Below are 22,252 nucleotides of genomic sequence, written 5' to 3' on the forward strand. Positions count from 1 at the left end.
GAAGACTTGTGGTGGGAGCAGTGGCATAGCGTGGGGGGTGCAGGGGGGCGCAACATCTGGGGGGGCGCGGAAGAGACTCGAGTGCTAAAATCCACGGGTTAGGGGGCGCAAATTACTTGCCTTGCCCCGGGTGCTGAGAACCCACGCTACGCCACTGGTCAGGAGTGATGGGAATTGTAGTCCCAAAACATCTGGAGGGCCAAGTTTGCCTATGCCTGCCCTAAATGTTAACTGGAAAAAGTAGTCCACCTTGTAGTGAACGCTCTGATCCAGCAGATGGCGCCATTACAGACACTCCCCCCCCTTTACAAAGACAACCAGCTAATTATCTCTAGCTGCCAGAAAGTGCGCTGAAGATTGCAAAACTGCAAGCAGAGTCTGTTGTTAATATATTCTTGTACACTGTGTAAGTGTAGGTGCTACATAGTTAATCAATATTGTTGGACCACCATTTTCCTCCTCCCCTTTCACCCAGTCAGAGCCAGGAGTCAGTTGCAAACAGTGGGCGTGAGCCTTCCACACAGGGCTGAGCTCCTGCAATGCCAAAGTCAGTGGGATCGAAGCAGCCCAAATGAGCGTCATTGCAGCCAGCGCCTCTCTTTGCTGTTACAAAAGAAGCCTTTGGGAGCTTCCTGTTCAAACAAAACCGCTGCTGTTTTCCAAGCAGGTAGGAGACTTTCCAGCTACATGAGACAAAATACCTTGGCCTGAGTTGCGAGCTTGCAAGTCATGAATTCGTCTCCCACACCCTGGACCAACTCCCGCAGCTTGTTCTGCACATCCTGGAAAAGCAATGGAAACAGATTTTGTTTCAGAGGGAGGGAGGGAGGGAGAGAATGCGTGTGTTTGTGTTATCAGGCGACTTACCCTCAGTCCATGTCTTGTGACTGCACAACCTTACGGAACACGCCAGTGTGTTTTGCTTCTCTAGGCAAAGCAAACATGTGTCCCAACCATTAATTGCCTCTTGGGGGGGGGGGGGCAAGCTGACACACCAAAAGCAAGGCTGCCAAGCAAGGCCAGCTCCGAGATTGTTATGGGAAGGAAACCTGCAGCGCTTCCCTGCTCCCTCCACCGTAAGAGACAGGCGGCCCGACCTTGCAAAGTATTGGCACTGGCTATGCTTGCAAAACACCCTCTTCCCAAATCAACTATTTCGCCAGATTCCTACTGAACGCCACAGCACTGTATCTTAGAGCACTCCAATTCCAGTCTGGCTTCTTCAAGAGTGAACCTTCTATGCTCTGGCACAACAATACATTTGAATATCCACTAACAGGAAAGGCCTTAATGTGGGACATTGCAGTCAAGCATAGCTATGTAGAACTGCTAGTTAGTGCATGAAAGGGTTAAGATCAGAGAGGTCTCATGTTACACTTTGAAGGAGAATTATACAAAAATTACGCATCATTGGTATTTTACTCCTAGTAAATTAGCTAAAATGTATAAATCAAAGTCTAAAACATGCTGGAAATGTAAAGAGAAAGAGGGTACTTTTGATCACATGTGGTGGTCATGTAAGATGATAAAAGACCTCTGGGAAATGATATATAATGAATTGGGGGTGTGTGTTGAAAATAACCTAAGAAAACAAAAGCCCTTTTTTTAGGCATTACAGGACCAGAGTTCCCAAAGGACCAAATGAAACGGCTACGCAGATTCTGTCAGCCAAGAAATGGAAAGACTGTACAACTCTGACCAAAGGAGAGTGGCAGATTAAATGGATGAACTATGCTGATATGACAATACTTACAGGAAGAATTAGAAACCAGGAAGAGGAGGTCTTTAATAAAAAATGGGGAAAGTTTATAATCTATTTGAAAAACTATTGTAAACAATTACACACATTGGTAGGATTGACAGAAAACTTGTAGCAAAAATTTGACTACGGAATGATAAAGGATTTATAAGAATAGAGTTATGAAAGAGATGCAGAGGAAAAAAATCATTATACTAAGATCCACAATGGATGGGGGAGTCAAAGGGGATTATATGTTTATGTTTTTATTTCACTTGTTTATCTAAAATAGAAAATGCAAAATTATTTTTTAAAGAAAAGATCAGAGGCCTGTTCCTAGACTCAACTAGGTCATGCCCCCTTATCTTCCTGAGGGAGGAAGTGAAGCTGCTTCTCTGCCTTTTAATCTTACTCTCTCCATGCCATGTAACTGACCAGGATGGACATGTCTGAACATGCTCAAACTTCAGCCCGCATGTTTATATTTTGTATTTTGCACCCAAGAGTAAACTACCTGTGTTCTCCTTACTGCTGCATAGAACAATGCATGAATCAGACCTTTGGATTTAGTAAGTAAAGCTTTTAAAGTTACTTAACAGTGTGTTGTCTGTTCATTGCTAGAGGGTTAGAGAGAAGGGGCAAGCATTTTAAGGCAGACTGAATGGGATACACAAAAGGGTTTTTAGAAATCACTCCAAACAACTATTGGAGGATACTAAGAACTATCAACTTTAAAACCATGAGACCCACTGAAAGGGTTGTATCCAGTATTAGTCCCATTCAGTACCGACCCACTGAATTTAGTGGTCATGGTTATCTTAGGATCTGTAATTTTAATGGATCTACTCTAGGCAGGACTTAGTTGGATACAATCCAAAGTGATCAATGCAAGAGACACGCCATTGAAAGTGCCTCTATTTCACATAAGCCATGGATTTTGCTGCAAAGCTGACCTTGTAGACAATCTTAGCTCCCCTTTAAAAGCATTTTTCCAGCCCTCCAGGTTGCCAAAACAGAAATCTGGAAATGTGCAACAGCATCTATCTCCACTCTATTGTTCTGGAATCTTTGGAATGTCTTGGATAGAACCCTTATTAAGAATAAAAAATAAAAAAATGCATTCCTCATAGAACCCATAGGCAAGATTCCATCACAGTCCTCAGGGCCCCTCTGTCCTAGTTTCCAGGAACCCGGTGCTCTCCGGCTAAGGCTGATGTGAATCGCAGTCCAAAGTATCTGGAGATAGTGGTGTAGCGTGGGGGGTGCAGGGGGGGCGGCCACACCAGGCGCAACATCTGGGGGGGGCGCTCGCACTCTCAGCTCTCTGCCCCTACCTGGCTCACTCTCTCTCTCTCACTGCAGTGCTGGCTGTGCGAATCCGATCCGAGTCGCTGGGTCGCCGCCCACTGTGGAGGGGGTGGGTGCCAGGCGTGCGGTGCGGAGAGAGAGCGAGGGACTATCTGGGGGAGGGACAGTGCAGCGGCCGCCCAGCGCAGCGCTGAGCACGGGAGAGAACCACACCAGACCAGACCAGGCAGCAGCAAGAAGAAGCTGGCAGCGGCGGAAGGTTAGGGGTTAGGGGGAGCAAATTACTTGCCTTGCCCCGGGTTAGGGGGCGCAGCCTTGCCCCGGGTGCTGACAACCCACGCTACGCCGCTGTCTGGAGAGCACCAGGCCGGCAAAGACTGCTCTGTCCCCTGCACTCATCCCTTCTGCATTTTCAAAGTCATTTTAATTCTGCCACAACGCTGGCCAACTCCTTTAGGGAATGTGTACACCACAACTCACAACACACAACACTCCAAAGCACAAGCCTCCATTTTGCACTTTGTGAAACATGATGAATGGCTAGGTAAGACTGGCAATGTTTGCTTGTACACACTTCCTGGGAATTTGTTTTTTAAATGCATGTGCACATGTCCAGAATGGAAAAGGTAGTTCGGGCGAGTGGCGGAGGCACGCAGTCCATATATATCCCATCCAACTCTGTCCATTGGTGTGGACAGCAAGCGGCAGATTAGCAATGAACATTTTGACCAAAAAGGTGTAGAAGCTAACATGCCAAATGCACATACCAGGGGGGGGGGATCAGATCTGAATGACCATATAAATGGTCCACATCCAGAAGCACCTTTGCTATAAGGAAGATTCTTCTATATTCCCCTTGGTTAGCAGTATTATACTGTATTGGCCTGAATATAAGCTGCACTCCCCCCCCCAGCCCAAATTCTGACCGTGAAAAGTAAAAAGTGCGGCTTAAATTCGCGACCTTACAAAAATGGGCTTTTACGATATCGCTGCTGAAACAGACATACGGTAAAACGGAACAGGTGTAAGCGCATGCGGAATTCTAAAGGAGCGGCTTGTATTCAGGTATTGTCTTTTTTTCTCTCCCCCCCCCTACGAATTTTAAAGGTGCAGCTTATATTTGGGCCAATACGGTATTTGCAATTAGACAAGGGTTAGTCAGAGGAGTTTCCTGGTCCACACAGAACAGATGCATCCAACATACACTATAATGCACTACTCAGGAGTAAGAGCATAAGAAGTGCCTGCTGGATCAGGCCAATATGGCCCACGCAGTCCAGCATCCTGTTCTCACAGGGGCCAACCAGGTGCTTGTTAGGAAACCGGCAAGGGGGAACTGAGCACAAGAGCAGTCGCCCATTATCTGGTTTTCGACAAATGGTATCACTGCCTCTGACCATAAGAGGCAGAGCATAGCCATCCTGGCTAATAGCCACCAGCAGCCCTCTCCTCCATGAATTTGTCTGGTCCTGCCTCCTGCAGGACAGAGTTCCATAGTTTAACCCTGAATCTTTCACCCTTCAGCTTCATTGTACTCACCGACCCACTGAAGGAGAGGAAGAGCTTCAAAAGCACATCTTCTGAGAATGGAGGATGGCGAGCCACCAGGTTAATGAAGCGCTTCAATGCGCGCCGCCTCGTCTCAATAAATTCTCGGTCAGCTTTGAGAAGGAACACAGTGCAGGATAAAAAAAATAAACCTCCAGCCCCAAGAACCTCCTCTGCCACCTCTGTTTAGACATAAAACCAATTTGCTGGGAACTGTAACTCTATGAGGGATAAACTACAGGACCCAGAATACTTTGAGGGAGAAAATATCCTTTGAATGTGCTTCGAAGGTATAGTGTGTACACAGTTAGAGGCTCCAAAACAGAGCATGGAGAGCTTCCTTGCTCTTCATAGAAGTCTTCCTCCTTCTATGTTCTCAAGCATACAGCATTCTTATCAAAACAGTAAGAAGCTGGGGGCAGAAAACCATGCACATAAAACACAAACTCTGGGTTCGGAACAAATCATGCAAATTGAGTACTCTTAAGAATGTGTTATTCACCCACATAAGTGATTGTTAAAACTGGAGTTCTCTCAATATAGGATTTCCTAGACAATCCGAAGAATATAGCTCAGAGGGAGCTAACATGTGGTTCAGCAAAATCTAGCATACCACAACTCCCATCAGCACCAGTAGCATGGCTAATGATCAGAGATGATGGGATCTGTAGCACAGAAACATCTGAGTCATCCCGGAGGCAAAAGATGCTTCTGAACTTGCACAAAATTACGGTGTTGTGTTTGCCTGCCAGTTGCTGGTCTCTATTGTTGGCTTAGCCTCCCCTCCAGACATGATGGCTGAATTCACACATAATGCCAAACCATGGTTGGGCTTTCCACCTGAAGTTATCCTCACAGTTTGCTATTATGTCTGAATTCACAAACCACTGACAGATTTCTAAAAAATCTGAAGAAGCTGGCTTGCACCATGGAGGAAGGGATGGATTTATTAAGAGAAGTGCTGAACAGATGGGAAAGGAAATCCCACAACCAGCTCCAAACCATGGTTTGCCTGATATACATCTGGAAACTCAAGCCATTGTGTAGGTTCTTAGCTTTGGTTACCACAAACTACCCTTTGATGTGACGTCTGAATTGAATTGAATTGGAATAATGTTGTTGCTGCAGAGCCTCTGAACCTGTGCTACTCTGCCCATCCCTCCTCAAGCACATCTCATCTCAGCAGCCCAAGACGTACCTCCTAGCATTCTTTTGGGGGGAAGAGCAGGAACCATACGGTAGGGGAACTTCTGAAGAAGCATCTCGTGGAAGACCACAAAGTCATTGTACCGCCTGTACACTGAGCACCTGAAACGCTACAGGAGGAAAAGAGGGAGGAAAGCCTTTCAGTGCTTCAGCAGGCTCACTGCATTTCTTCATGAGAAGAACCCAGGCCAAAGTTCATCTAGCCCAGCATTCTACTTCCAGAAATGTCAAGCCAGATGCCTGCAAGAAAGCAGAGCTCAAAGGAAATAACTGTTCCTTACTGTTGGCTCCCCAGCAGCTAGTGCTCCAAGATATACAACATCCCAACATTTAATTCCCTTTTAGCAAGAGCCCCTGACGGATTAGACCAAAGGACCAAGTAGGCCAGCAAACTATGGCCAACCAGACGTCTCTGGGCATTGACAAGCAAGGCATGGATGAAATATCTTTGAATATTCTTCATCACCTCAACTCTTCTATAGACAGGAGGGAATTCCTCTTTCAAAATGGTCCCTGCTACACTGGTGCATTATCTCAAAACAAAGGAAGCAGTCACCCCCAACCCTTTGGAACGACATGTTCCACCTCCCATGACTTTTCAAGCAGGTGGCAGCCCATCACAGAAACTACTGCAGGGAAAGGATTCCCCACGCTTTCTTCTTCGGTTCACCAGCGAGTGGCGTTCATTACCTTACTGGAAACTTCATATTCCACATGCTTCAGGAAGAGACCCTTTTTCTCAGGAATCAGCTCCACCTGCACCGTGTCCTTGCTCAACAGCTCTGGGAGGGTGTGGGGAAGCACTAGTGGGTTCCCCTGGGGAGTCTGCATCAGAGACTCTTCCGGCTCCTTCAGATCACTTGGAGGCTTTGCGGAGTCTAGAAGAAAGAGGAGAATCAAAAGAGGAAAACGCTGCGAGAGCAACAGCCCAGGCTTCTGATTTCTTCCTCTGCCCCCAAAGCAGAAGCCAGGAACACCCTTCAGGACGCTCTTTCCGAAGCAGCTGGGCAGGCAGGGAAGACTCGGCAAATCCTTCCCTGCAACACTCTTGGGAGATCCCTAATTTCACACCTAAGCAAGAAGCTTGGCTGCTCTTCTTGGACACGTGCCAAAAACTCTTACGCTGCAAGCCAGCCAAGAGGCCGGTATTTCCTGCCTGGTTTGCTCCCGCTAAGACAAGAATCTGAGCGAGTCCCGGCATTCCTGGATCCTGCTAAGGACAACAGCTTGGGGAAGGAAAGGCATTGCTATTTGAACTCTCTGGGCTGTGAATGAGCAACCTAAAACAGTTCCCCAAAGCAAGGGAAGGCACTTCATTTCATGCAGCTTGGAAAGGTGGCGGTGGGAGAGCCAGACCCTCAGTTAGCCCAAGGTAAGAGGTTTTCCTCTGCCCTGGTTTGACTATGTCACCAGGACCAATGCAGCCTAATAATACTCTCCGCTTCATCCTCTCCTGGCCCCTCTTAGGGAGGCGGGTTTATCCATATCAGGGTCAGCAAACTTTTTCAGCAGGGGGCCAGTCCACTGTCCCTCAGACCTTGTGGGGGGCCAGACTATATTTTTTTTGGGGGGGGATGAATGAATTCCTATGCCCCAAAAATAACCCAGAGATGCATTTTAAATAAAAGCACACATTCTACTCATGTAAAAACACACTGATTCCCGGACCGTCCACAGGCCGAATTTAGAAGGTGATTGGGCTGGATCCGGCCCCTGGGCCTTAGTTTGCCTACCCATGATCCATATCATTCATTTATAAGTGGCTGGGGAAACCCAGCCAGATGGGCGGGGTATAATTAATTAATTAATTAACACTCGGGCTAGCTTTCAATCCGAAATTCTCAAGGCGAGATGCAGCAGCTGAAATCACAACACAAGGTGACAAGAAACAGAAAATCCCAACAACGGCCAATAAAAAGGTTCAACAAAATGAAAGCAGCTTGTCTAAGGAGAGAAGCCTTTACAAGTGACCTAGCACCCAACTCTGAAAAGGCAGGTGTTTCCGCGACTCAGGGGCCACCACAGTGAACGCACTTGCTCTGCTGTGGAGTGTTGCTAGTTTCAACCTCCTTTTTAAAAGGTTGTTTTGTATTGCAGAAGAATCCCTGGAATGCAAGGTCTCCCTTCAGGAACCATGTGTCAATGGAGCACAGCGGATGTTTTGCCTTTCAGACAGAGCTCAGGCTTATTCCTGATTCTGAAGTCCCTGTATCCAGCAATGCAGACCAGGAGAGCAACTCGCAAGCTACTGGATAAATGTGCCTTCCGATGTCAAGCCCAGATACAAAAGATGGGTATATGGGCCAACAGCATCTGTGCAGTGAATTTGAGCCATGATACACGAGAGGGAGTAAGGGGATCCTGCCAGACCGGGATCCTACTATATTTTTTCCCCAAACATTCTGCAGAACACCAAACAAGCATAGCAAAGTTTCAGAAGCAGTGAAAAGGAGCGAAGCTATTTGACTCCTGTAAGATCATCACTAGTCTCCTTATGCTGTAAAAAAGGAAGGCTGGCAGAGTTAAGGAAAGGTATAACGGGGGTGGGGAACACTGGTCTAGTGCTCTCTATCTAGCTCCTAAGATTCTTCCCCCTCCCCTGTCCTCTCTCTTTCCCTGGGCCACATCCCTTCACACCAGGCACAGGCAAACTTGGCCCTCCAGATGTTTTGGGACTACAACTCCCATCATCCCTAGCTAACAGGACCAGTGGTCAGGGATGATGGGAGTTGTAGTCCCAAAACATCTGGAGGGCCAAGTTTGCCTATGCCTGCTTCACTCACTCCTCAAATGCCTCTGCATGTGCCCTTGGAATCCGACAATGAACAGTGGTACCTCGGGTTACATACGCTTCAGGTTACAGACTCCGCTAACCCAGAAATAGTACCTCGGGTTAAGAACTTTGCTTCAGGGTGAGAACAGAAATTGTGCAGCGGCAGCAGGATGCCCCATTAGCTAAAGTGGTGCTTCAGGTTAAGAACAGTTTCAGGTTGAGAACAGACCGTCGGAACGAATTAAGTATGTAACCAGGGGTACCACTGTACCCTGTTTCTGACAGCCGTATTCCAGCTATGTCTGGGAAGTTCTGGACATAAGCCACCCCTAATTAACATTCATTGCCCCTCCCCCTTTTGCATCTGGCCACGCCAACCCCTGGCATGTGGCCCCTGGGAGGCTGCCCAGATGAGCGTGCGGCCCTTGGCCCAAAAAAGGTTTCCCACCCCTTGTGTAAACTTCGGACTTCTCACTCACACAGCCAGAACTCTTAGGCACTACAGTGGTGCCCCGCAAGACGAATGCCTCGCAAGACGGAAAACCCGCTAGACGAAAGGGTTTTCCGTTTTGGAGGTGCTTCGCAAAACGAATTTCCTATGGGCTTGCTTCACAAGACAAAAATGTCTTGCGAGTTCCTGCGGGTTTTTTTCTTCCCCCCCTTTTTCCCAAGCCGCTAAGCCGCTTATCAGCTGACCCGCTAAGCCGCTAAACCGCTTATCAGCTGATCTGCTAAGCCCGCTAAGCCGCTAATAGCGCTAATCCACTAAGCCGCTAATGGGCTTGCTTCGCAAGACAAAAAAACCGCAAGACGAAGAGACTCGCGGAACGGATTCTTTTCGTCTTGCGAGGCACCACTGTATACCAGGCCACCGGTACAATTTAAGGCTTCGTGCTCTCCATACATACACCATCTTTAGAAAGTCACGACTGCATAGCTATATTTGCTTGTATGTTCAGCCTGCATTGTTCAGGATGCTAATCGGGCAAGCTGTAAGCAAGGAGCCCTTCCGCACAGAAAGCAAATGTATTCAACCGCACATCGAGATTCCTGGAAGTTATCAGAGTCCCGGAATAATGGCAAGTGAAGTGATGAACTGAGCACATTGCAACTCAAAGCTGATAGCAATGCCTCTCAAATCTCCCAAGATCTCCAGTCCTTGTTCTTCCACCTACATGACACGTGGCACAAATGAGTTGGCCTAGCAAAGGTGCAAGGGGGAAAGGAAAGGGTAAGGCAACGTCTGGCGCAGATTCGTGCTTCTGCAGCAAAGGGGGACATATACACCCCAACAGGTAGTCTTTAGTTGTGTTCCTCCCCAATACTGTTCTCACAATACTGTTCTCACACTATCACTGCATAGAGCCCCAATTTCTCACAGCCATTTCATTTTGCTTGTGACTCATTCATACTGTTGCATGTCACCCCGATCTCTGAGCAGGGCAAGATTCCAGGGGTTCCAGGCTATTGCCCAGGGTTTGTGTTTAATTTTGGAGATGAGACACAGCCAAGATAATAATAATAATAATAATAATAATAATAATAATAATAATAATAATAATAATAATCTTATTTATATCCTGCCCTCCCCAGCCAAAGCCGGGCTCAGAGCGGCTAACAACAAGATGGTGGTGACTTTATGATATAAGTTTATTTACATTTACAGTCGTACCTCGGGTTAAAGTAGCTTCAGGTTGAGCATTTTCAGGTTGCGTTCCGCGGCGACCCGGAAGTAACGGAATGGGTTACTTCGGGTTTCGCTGCTCGCGCATGCGCAGACTCTCAAAATGACGTCACGTGCATGCAGAAGCGGCGAATCATGACCCGCACAGACACGGGTTGATTTCTGCTCAGGATGCGAACGGGGCTCCGGAATGGATCCCTTTTGCATCCAGAGGTACCACTGTATACACAACATGAGCCTATGATGGAGAGGTTCACAGCCTTAACACCCCCAAGGGGTCTTGCTTCTCTCATCGAAACAGTCTCAGATTCAAACAGAAATCAAACATTGCTCTGTGACTCTCTCCCCAGCTTGCTGTTTTGCCTCTAGTTGACACCACAGCCCCAAAGCCCTACTCTGAATTCTGGCTTTTGTCCTTCTCACTGTCTGCAAGTCGAGGGAGGGCTCCCGCCATTTGTCATCTGACACAGTGCTCCCTTTCCTTTGTTATCTTAACGGCCCATCACCCAGGCGGGTGGAAGCCAGCCTGGCTTGATTAAATGTTAACACCTGCTGGATCCACGGACCAGAGATGCACTTGCAATGTGCCTTTCCTTTAGAAAAATCCCAAGCAACAACTCTTCGTGCCTCCCAAACGTTAAAACCTTAATTCCCCTTCAGCTTCAAACATGCCTAAGAAATACAAGCTTACTTAGATACTTGTGGTTTTGTCTTCTTCCACAACCCTGAGCTTTTCTGCTCCACCCAGATGCTTTTCCTCATCACACCCAATCTGCGTCTCTGCTCCTGACCCTCAGGCCATCTTCCAAGGCATCCCATCAGATTCATCCACTGATGATACATAAGCCACTCAGGTATGAGAAGTTCTCACATGAACAGGTACTGGACGCCTTGATCTATTAACACTCTTGCACCTTGAATCAGGGTGAATTTGATTTTAATCAAATCAATTTAAATCACTAGTCAGTAAGACTTGATTTAAATCATTTTTTTTTTACAAAAAGACTCATTCTTGCTGGTAAAATCTTAATATTTACAACCAGCTGAAGTTTTCATTTTTGGAATAATAAATTTTCAGAATCATTGTTAGGTTTAATAAGGTAACTGTTTATATTCGGACAACTTTTCTGCTGCACTTTATTGGAAGGAGAAAAATCATTTCCTTAGTAACAATTTAAACAATTTATTTAACTGAAACAATAACATTATAGGATATGTATCCATGTTTGTTAACTGACGTGGTTGAACAACTTTTTCAAACAAAAGAGAAAAAACCTTAAGGGTTTTAGCACACATGAAAAACTTAAAACAAATCCTTGTTTCCTGATGAAATAGCCTCTGGACTATAATGTAACTTAAATAGAAAACTATCTTTGGAAAGATTTTTCCTCCAAAAGCATTTGATTTTAAAAATCAAATTTAAATTGAAAAAAATCTGATTTAAATTTTTTGAAATCCTATTTAAATAAAAAAATTCTGTTTTTTTTTAAATCATTCATTTTTATCCACCCTGCCTTGAAGCTGAATACGGCATTGCATGCAAAGAAGGAGAGTGTACTTCAATCTATCAATAACATCTATTACATACAGCACCCCAGGAAGCTGCCATATACAGAGGCAAACCACCAGCCCATCTAACTGTCTCTGCACCGACTGGCAGCAGCTGTCCAGGGTTTCAGACAGGGGCATTCCCAGACCACCTAGAGATGCCAGGGGGTCGGACTTGGGACCTTCTGCACACAAAGCAAATGCCTTAACCCCTGGGCTATGGCTCGACAAAGCTAAGATTGATGGGCACCCTCACCACCCTCACCAAATATAACAGTTCCGGCATATTGTCATAAGAGGAACTGACACATCCTTTCTTCTGAGCAACAGATGCTTTTGTTCATAGAAATGTTGCGTCCCCTCTACTTTTGCCAAAGTATTATCAGGTGTTGATAATGCGCATACCCATTAATTTGTTGAAGCGGATTTGTCACCAATTAAACAAATGTTAATCAAATAATTGGACTGATTTTTATTTATTTTTTGGTCTGTGAATTAATCAATGGCACAATTCAATGTGTAGTCCAGTGTTTCCCAACCTTTTTTGGGCAAAGGCACACTTGTTTGATGAAAAAAATCTCGAGGCACACCACCATTACAGCCCCGTGAAGTCAGCGCGCAGCGTCACACCAGGAGGGACGCACGAAAGTGTAACTTTCAAATTTTTTCCCTCCCCCTTGCCGGGGAACCTCCAAGCTTTGGGGGTGGGGGGTGGAGGAGGCAGCAAAGCGAGGGACTGAGGGACTCCTCCAACGACAAGGGTTGGGGAAGAAGAGAAAGGGCTATTCCGCTCCAGTCACGGGAGGGGAATATGTACTGGCCCAACTGGTGTGCGGTCTTCAGAAAGCGGGGTGCGGGAAGAAAGCCTAGGCTCGGGGTCCACCGACCTCGGCGGAGAAAGGCAACAACCGGAGCCGATGACGAGCCGGCGCGTGCTTGCAGCGGCTGGCCTCGAGCTCGGGAAGCTGCGCGCGGCGATGTTGACGCGGGGCGCGCGAGAGCTTGGGGGCGGGGGGGCGGGAGAGAGAGAGAAAGAGTTGGCAGCACCAGGCGCTGTTACTTATTGCGCTGCGGACGCTGCCAGCAACTGCGGTGGTTGTGCGGCGGCCGCCGCCGCAGAACGTCCTCGTCAGTCAGCTGAGCTGCCTGGCGGCGTAGGGAGCCGAGGGGCGGGGCTTCCTTTCTGAAGGAGCTGAGGGTGGGGGTCCTCGGCGCCTTCGGCGAAACGGCGCCGGCCCAGAGTGCTTCTAGGAGGCTGCCTTTGTGCGCGACGTAAAGCCCTCTTTCCCTCCCTCCAGCCCTGTATCACATGTGGAAAAGGGGGCTGGATCCAGTGACGCAACTCGGAAAACTGTTAGGGAAGCTAGAGCAGGAAAGTGAGTGGGAGGCGGCGTCGCCGCTTTAACCCACGTTTCCTTTTTGAAAGAGAAACCAGTGTTTCCCAACCTTTTTTGGACTCGCCTGCCTCCCTCCAGGCAACATCTCGCGGCACACTAGTGTGCCGCGGAACACTGGTTGGGAAACACTGGTGTAGTCAGACCCAAGTTCTACCATGTTCGATGGGGCTTGCTCCCACAGAGATGCACGCAGGATTGCAACCCAAAGAACTGCACAAATTTGCTCACAAGAAAAACAAAAGCTGTGAGGAAGAAAAAAAGCCAACCTTTGCTTTTAGATGAAGCACAGCTCTTTTTACAATAACTATGCCCTAAGAAACAGCATTCCCATTCTCTCTCTCACTCACAGAAGAGCTCTTAAGATGGGACTTCACACCTGCAATTTTTCTAAGCATTTGTTAAGGTATGTTCTACTAGCCTATTAATTGGAAGCAGCTTCTGATTCGAAAGATATGTTTTTAATCCATTTATCTAACTGATTTAGGTTGCAACCCTATAACCAATGAAGAAAATAGGAAGTGCTTTTAAATAATCTTCTTATTATTATTATTATTATTTCTACCCCATCCATCTGGCTGGGTTTCCGCAACAGAATATTAAAAACATGATAAAACATCAAACATTAAAAACTTCCCTAAGGGCTGCCTTCAAATGTCTTCTAAAAGGCAGGTACAGTAGTTGTTTTTTCCCTTGACATCTGATGGGAGGGCGTTCCACAGGGAGGGGGCCACTACCGAGAAGGCCCTTTGCCTGGTTCCCTGTAACCTCACTTCTTACAGGGAGAGAACCGCCAGAAGGCCCTCGGAGCTGGACCTCAGTGTCCGGGCTGAACGATGGGAGTGGAGACGCTCCTTCAGATATACTGGGCCTTTTAGGGCTTTAAAGGTCAGCACCACCACCAAGTACGGGTTTTCATGTCAACTCAACATTGCATCCCTAGCTAAAAGGCAGGGAAATCACCAGCTCAACAGTCAGGCGAAGGAAGCCCACACCAGTGCATTTCTGCTATGAAGTTCTTTTAATACTTGCTGTCATTTACCAAAAAATCACACCAAAAAAAATCTGATACCATATTTTCACCTTTCAGTATTTTTCTGGCACAGGCATATCACCTAAATACACATCCATCCTTGTATGTCCAAAGCTAGATAAGAAGTGGATCCAACTGGAAGCCGTTCAAAGAAATAATCTAGTTTTATCTACTACTTGGGCAGCTTTCTTCCACTGCACTGTGAGCCTCTTCAGCATTAGATAGCTAATAAACAACAGAATGGTTGTTAAAGATTAGATATGCCTGCAAAAGAAAGAGAGAGAGTGAGCTTTAAATCTGTCCTGCTGGCTCTAGAATACAGAAAATGCTGAGATAATGAAGCATAATACAAGCTGCCAAGCTGATCATATGACTCTAAGCAGTCTTTCCTTTTGAATGCTCATGTCCAGAACTGTTATCTGTACTTAGGGAGTCTCCAAAATGCTTTATAATATCAAGGCCAAGTTTACCTAGGCCACAACCGGGGGCGGGACGAAAACAGAAATAAATAAACAAGTTGCCTCTTCATTATTACATCAAATATTTACTATATCCGGCAGTACAGTTCCTAATACAAAGTCACTGAGTATGAAGTTCAGGCTTTGATGCCAAGACTAATCCCTTTGCCAAGTACAAAACTCACAAAGCAGCCCCTCAAGGGACTCAATTGATGTGGTGTGGAATAACATCCAGAGAAGTCCACTGCCAGGGAATGAATGGCAAGTCTGGAGGACAATGTCCTCTGAAGCTCTTCAGAAGCACATCTATCATCCGGCTGGCAAAGATCAGTGGCGAACAGAACCAGGATCACCAGCCAAGATGACCAGGATGGACAATGCTCTCAGACCATTGGTATGAACTGTTGTTTCCAAAACCAGGCAGAGATATTTATTTAAGTTGCAAAAACCTCAATGAATTGGATGACATACAACTGCTTCCTTCTGAAAAGCCCTATCTCCATGTGAGCACATCGCAGGCTGCATATACTTTGATTGGCTCAATGGCAGGCCCCTTTCATTTCTGGAGACCTTGGACCACACTGCCATGATGTTAAAACACAACGCTACTCAGCACCTCCTATGGCCAAAGGAATTGTCGCACAATAGGTGTCACACAATAATCACACAGTGCAATTAACTGTAACGCAAATATATACACGCTGGTGAAACTGTGGCTTGCATTTTCCATTTCAAACAATTATAAATAAATAGGGCTGTGAATGGTTCTTGTGGAGCTATAGATGGAATTCACGATGACGGAAGCCAAGAGAGGAAGAGAGTGAAATCAAGATAATCCTAGTCAGAGCACGTTCTTGCTCCAACACTACGCTTTAGACTTATCTTCTAAATATACAAGCACATATATCTTGTGAGAGCTACTCTGGAAGCTTCAAAGGTCAGGCCTATGTCTGACTTTTCTGACAGTTTTATACTTCTTTCTGTGCACATGCCTTCCTAGTTATTTATTTATAAGAGTATTTCCAAACCGCCAGATCATTCAAACAGTGTCATGGTAGTAGACAATAAAATAAAAATAGGCAAATACAAAACATCACACCCCAAACAGCCCTACGTTTCCTGCTGTCTATCTTTGTATTGCACAACTTTGAGAGGAGAAACACCAATGCCATACTCAAGAGGAGGTCAGGTTTCAAGAAATCTTCACAATCCTGAGCCCTCCCTCCAAATCCAAACACCACCTTACCTTGAAGCTTATCCAAAGATTGAAGAAAACTAGGTTAAGAACTGTCATCTGCTGCCTATCAGATAAAATTGGCCTATAGCGCTACTGCTGGTACAGACTTCAAAATCAACACAAGATGTGAATAGCACCAACTCCTACTATCCCTGCTGCTGCCAACACAGCTCCTTTGATGCAATAATACAGGCATAGGCAAACTCGGCCCTCCATATGTTTTGGGACTACAATTCCCATCATCCCTGACCACTGGTCCTGTTAGCTAGGGGTGATGGGAGTTGTAGTCCCAAAACATCTGGAGGGCCGGATTTGCATATGCCTGCAATAATACATGGCGCAACATAAATTGATAGATCAATCTGGGAACACTAGGATCCCTTTGTGTGAGCCATCCCAGCGTGAAAAACGAGCAAGAAAGTTGAGCAAGCATTTTCTTCCCCCAAACCAAACCTCTTCAGCATCCCATTTATCCAAAATGACTATGATATCAGTGCAAGGACATTGTGCATAGACAACTACCTCGTCTACATGGTTTCCTAGTCAACGGCTTCTTTTTCCTCCAAGCTGTCACTGTGATACATCCTAGCTCGCAAGCCTTTTTGCCTCCACCCCAAACTTCTTCTTAAGCTCCTCAATCCCAAATAGGTTTTAGACCAATGCTGACCCAGACCGTTTCCCTCTCCCCACTCTTCTACCTCTATACCATCATGCAAAGCTTGGGAGGAGTGTACAACTTTTGCTGATTAATTCCAAGGCAGCTAACACAAAAATTTAAAAGAATCCTAAGGAGAACCCATTTACCGTATTTTTCACCCTATAGGACGCACTTTTCCACCTCCAAAAATGAAGGGGAAATCTGTGTGCGTCCTATGGGGCGAATGCAGGCTTTCGCTGAACCGTGGAAAGCGAGAGGGGTCGGTGCGCACCAACCCCTCTCGCTCTCCAGGCTTCAGGAAGCTATCAGCAAGCCTGGGGAGCCGCGGGAGTTCCACAGGGCTCCCTAGGCTGCGGATAGCAGCCTGCTGCCCGGAGCGCGGGGTGCACTGCAGCAGAATGCCCCGCGCTTCGGGAAGATATCCTTTTCTCCTCTAAAAACTACGGTAGGTGCGTTTTTAAAAGCTCGGGCTTCCCCCGCGGCTGGGGGGGAATAGTTTTTTTCCCTTTATTCCCCCCCCCCAAAAAAATAGGTGCGTCCTATGGGCCGGTGCGTCCTATAGGGCGAAAAATACGGTATATTTATCCTGCTCTCAAGTGCTTCGTCAGAGTCATAAAGTTGGTTGGCATCTGTCTGTCTCAGGAGACAATGGAGGAGTGAACCTTCAGGGATGAAGTCAAACAGCTGAAGAGTTGCAGCACCTGCTGTGGCTGTAGAGACTGATAAGGGAGAGACATGTTTTGTTGCAGCTGGGGCAGAGGAAGGTGTCCAATTGTGTTGAAGCAGGGGTACTATGGCATTTCTTCTTCCTGTGCTCCTCCCAGGGGTCATTTCTCCTCTAGTCACTGCTGTGGATACACAACCTGACCGACTGTTTCCGGGCACAGAGGTCATCTGCAATGGATTCCCACACGGCAAGGTTAATGTTGCCAGCCTTCATGTTATGATCTTTGTAACACAGAGTTGGTCTGCCAACAGGCCTAATACCAGAAACCAGCTTCCCATAGAGCACATTCTTAGGGATCCTGCCACCTTCCATTCTGTGAACATGACCAAGCCAGAATAGACGTCACTGAGACAGGAGTGTGAACATGCTTGGATTATGGGTTTGGGAAACAACATCTTTGTTTGAGATTCTGTCCTGCCATGTGATGCCCAAAATCTTCCTGGCATAGCGCAGGTGGAAGCCAGGGAGTCATATAGTAGTACAGTAATAAATGAGCCACTCAAAATATGATTAAAACAAACTGAAAGAATAATCCACTGCCATACACATTAAATGTTTGAAATATTTTACAATAATACAATTAAAATCTATAGCAAGTTACTGAAAAGGTAAGATTCCCCCCATTTATGATTTAGCTCAACAATTTAACAGAATGAATGTTTATATAAACAAGGACCAAATAAAAGCACACCATCATCACAAGCCTGAGTCAATCAAGACCTCTCAAAACTGCCCCTCAAAACTGCTCAAAAATGGTAACGAGATGGAGCCAAGTACACCCACCACCGAGGGAATTCTAATGCAATGGTGTCACAACGGAGAAGGCCCTGTCTTTCAGAGCTACCCACCAAGGCACAACAAACAGGAGGATCAACAAATTTAGCTGTTGATCATCATGCTGAGATACTTCATCCCTGTCGCATGCCCGCCCCACAACAGTACACTGCTAGGCTGCATCAGTTTTATACACAATATTAAAAGGAAAAACTAATTTTAGTTATAAGGAAAAGCTAGTTTGGGTCATGATGCTTTTGAGAAGCGTCACTCTGTTTTCCAGCTACCTGGCACAGAGCCTGACAAAACTTACGCAAGCATAAAAGTCTATATAACACATAATTATCTTAGGGTTCGGGGTCTGGACAAAACTGTTTGTCTAAATGACTGCTGCTGCATTTGCCAAACTATTTCCAAGACGCGAATATTCAAGGGTACTGTAAAATAGAAAATGGGCATAATAATAGCAACCTCAGCAAATCAACAATCCCAAAGAGCATGGGAAGCGGGGGAATTCCTCAGGAAGCAATGTGACTAGTCCACCAGGAAGAAGGTTTCATCCTTACTATCTCAAGCCGTGACCTGGGGGGGTGGGGACTCTGGGTCCAAATAATGCAGGGAGTCTAGATTTCCCCTTAGCAAAACCAGATGTTTCCCTGCCAATTTGGAGCCAAGCATCTGAACATAATAATGAAGGATCATTCATCAGCCTTTCCTTTCCTTCTTCTTCCCTATCTTATTCTAGAGATAGATTTCCAGCTCGTGACTTTCTATCTATTGACAGAGGCTATAATCAGGATTACATGGTGGTGAGTTCCAAAGAAATCAGCACAGTTTACTCTCAATTAAGTATTTACCAGATTATCATTTTAAAAATCCTGCTTCCTTTAAAAAAAAAAGCTCTCAAAGCAACTTACAACCAGAAGTAAACAATCGCGTAGGAAGATGTACAACTGTCCATCAATAACTTCCTCCTATGAAGGGGTTAGGGGGTTTTGTGTGTGATGGGGGTGGTTTCCCCCCCCCCCCGCCCCCGGAAACCCCCAACCACATCAGCATTGCCAGAATTCACCAGAAGGCAAAACTACCGCCTACAAGTTTACATGGAGTTTCACTAAGTGACACATACTGTCTCACTTCTGCAATTCTTCGCTTCCCCTCACGCCAGGAAAATCACACACTCCCTCTGCCAAAAACAACCTTCAATATGAAACAGCTGGATTATTCGGAATATTCTGTTTGGCCAAGCCATTTTTAATAGCCAATGTAGAAATCAAGTCTAGGAAGACCTTGGTCCAATCTCATGACAGCCATAAATTAACTGGGTGGCCTTAAGCAACTCTCCTTCACTTCTATTTTCCACTTACAAATTTGCATCGTAAGTTTGAACAGAGAGAACTGCTGCCAAGGATTCGGCATACAGATTGTGAAAACAGTTTAAGAAATTATAATCAGTATGGCATAGTGCATAGAGTGCCGGATTAGGACTTGGAAGACTTGGGTTCAAATCCCTGCTGAAGTGAAGCTCACGCGGTCACATGCTAACCTCCTCCCACAGGTTTGCTGTGAGAATAAGAGGATGAGCAGAACCATGGATGCGGCTCAGAAATCCTTGGAAGAAGGGTGGAACGACACCGTAACTTTACTAACTTCAACTTCAACTAACTTTACTAACTCCAGAGAAGCGGACACGGAGCAATGGATCCAAACTACAAGAAAGAAGATTCCACCTAAACATTAGGAAGAACTTCCTGACAGTAAGAGCTGTTCAACAGTGGAATTTGCTGCCAAGGAGTGTGGTGGAGTCTCCTACTTTGGAGGTCTTTAAGCAAAGGCTTGACAACCATATGTCAGGAGTGCTCTGATGGTGTTTCCTGCTTGGCAGGGGGTTGGACTCGATGGCCCTTGTGGTCTCTTCCAACTCTATGATTCTATGATTCTATGATTCTAACATAATAATGAATGAAAAGGATGCAAATCCTTCCTTTAAGAAATGGTATTACACACTTACTAAGAAGTAAAACCCGCTGGACTCATTATGACTTCCTTTTGTGTAAGCAAGTATGCTTGGATTGCTCTGTCAGCAAAGGATTGTGCCTGCATGATGCAAGACACTGGAAGCTGATTCATAGAGAGTCAGGAGGTAGCTTATCAAGAAAAGATATGGATTTCAGCATACATGAGCAGAATATTATCTTTTGGTGCTGCGTGTATGGACATTAAAGGCCATTAAACAGGTAGAAGGATGAATCCATTTTACAAGAAATAAGCATTTCGAAACAACTCAAATCAAGAATTCCTTCTCTCTTCTAATTTCACACAAAAGGTGGGCAGAACAATCAGTAAAATGCGTGTGTAAATCATGTTGAGTCACTTGGGCTTGCATGCTGTTGAGCGCACTTTGAGTGCAAGCTGCTCCATCCTCCTGGAACTTTCATATATTTTCCTCAAATGTATTTGCTAATGCTATTCTAGGCTGCATCAACCAAAGTATAGTGTCCAGATCAAGGGAAGTAATAGTACCACTATATTCTGCCTTGGTCAGATGACACCTGGAATACTGTATCCAATTCTGGGTACCACAACCTAAGAGGGATGTGGACAAAGTGTGCAGAGGAGAGCAACCAAGATGATCAAGGGTCTGGAAACCAAGCCTTATGAGGAACGGTTGAAGGAGCTGGGTATGTTTAGCCTGGAAAAGAGGTGACTGAGAAGAGATACGATAGCCATCTTCAAATATCTCAAGGGCTGCCACATGGAAGAGGGAACAAGCTTCTTTTCTCCTACTCTGGAGGGTATGACTTGAACCCATGGCTTCAAGTTACAAGAAAGGAGATTCCAACTAAACATCAGCAGAAACTTTCTGACAGTAAGAGCTGTTTGACAGTGGAACAGACTCTCTCAGGAAGTTGTGGACTCTTCTTCTTTGGAGGTTTGTAAGCAGAGGTTGGATGGACATCTGTCAGGGATGCTTTAGCTGAGATGCCTGCATTGCAGGGGGTTGGGCTAGATGACCCAACTCTACAATTCTATGATTTCCAGCCTTTGACCAAACAATTTTAGGGAACAAACATAGAACCACACTGGTCCATCTAATTGAATATTGTCTATATTCAGTCCCATTCTTCTGGAAAAAGAGGTGCCTGAACTCACCACGAATGCCTCCCTTGTTCTCTTATAATGGCAATGGCGCCCACTTAGTTCTGGCAAGTTCCAGCTGGGGGGGAAAGCCCCATCTATATCGACTGGCAGAGGCTTTCCAGCATTTCAAACAGCGAAATTTCCCACCCCTATCTGGAGATGCCAGGAACTGAACCTGGGACTTTCTGCATGCAAAGCAAATACTCTGCTAACAAGCTACACACCTTCCTCCTCCATCAATGACATCCATTTTCCTCAGCATATAAAGATCTCAGTTATCTGACCTATGTAGCTGCAAAAGCATATTGCTAAGTAGGCTCCTTAGGCACATTTCCTCACTTTAGTGCTAACAGAATAATATGTGCAGCAGCAGATACGGCAATTAGCTTAACATACCTAGGCATTACTCACACAAGTGAACATTAAGCATTGTCAGGCGGCCTATAAAAACTGTACTGTTAAATGTTTATCTCAAAACCTGCTTGGGTTTTACCAGGCCTTTTCCATGAATGAAGCAGATTACAAAGACTTCCACATTTGCTAGAAATACTATTTCAAAAGAAGCAGCGTCAGAGTCTAATTCCACATTAAGCAGAAGAACTATTTCAGAGGAACTATTGCTAAAAGACCGATTCCCACAGTAGCTATAGAAATACTACTAATTCAAAGAGAATAATAAATAAATAAATAAATAAAGATCAAATGCATCCATTCTTAAGGAAATTAGCCCTGAGTGCTCACTGGAAGGACAGATCGTGAAGCTGAGGCTCCAATACTTTGGCCACCTCAGGAGAAGAGAAGACTCCCTGGAAAAGACCCTGATGTTGGGAAAGATGGAGGGCACAGAGAGAAGGGGATGACAGAGGACGAGATGGTTGGACAGTGTTCTCGAAGCTAGAAACATGAGTTTGAGCAAACTGCGGGAGGCAGTGGAAGACCGGAGTGCCTGGCGTGCTCTGGTCCATGGGGTCACGAAGAGTCGGACATGACTAATCGACTAAACAACATTTCCCATGCCATAGTAT

General features: G+C 45.8%; 1 protein-coding gene across 1 annotated transcript in view; it reads right to left on the reverse strand.

Annotated features, from left to right (window-relative positions):
- The window catches only part of SNX8 (sorting nexin 8), a 36,877-nt gene that overhangs the window by 13,200 nt on the left and 1,425 nt on the right, over positions 1–22,252 (reverse strand). Inside the window, exons 2-5 of the mRNA XM_082199815.1 lie at positions 6,491–6,678; positions 5,793–5,910; positions 4,586–4,707; positions 702–782 (exon numbers count right to left, since the gene is read on the reverse strand). Of these exons, the coding sequence (XP_082055941.1) occupies positions 702–782; positions 4,586–4,707; positions 5,793–5,910; positions 6,491–6,678 (509 nt within the window). The remainder of the gene's footprint in view (positions 1–701; positions 783–4,585; positions 4,708–5,792; positions 5,911–6,490; positions 6,679–22,252) is intronic.

Source organism: Podarcis vaucheri (assembly GCF_965113315.1).
Source record: "Podarcis vaucheri genome assembly, chromosome: 14".
Taxonomy (NCBI): Eukaryota; Metazoa; Chordata; class Lepidosauria; order Squamata; family Lacertidae; genus Podarcis; species Podarcis vaucheri.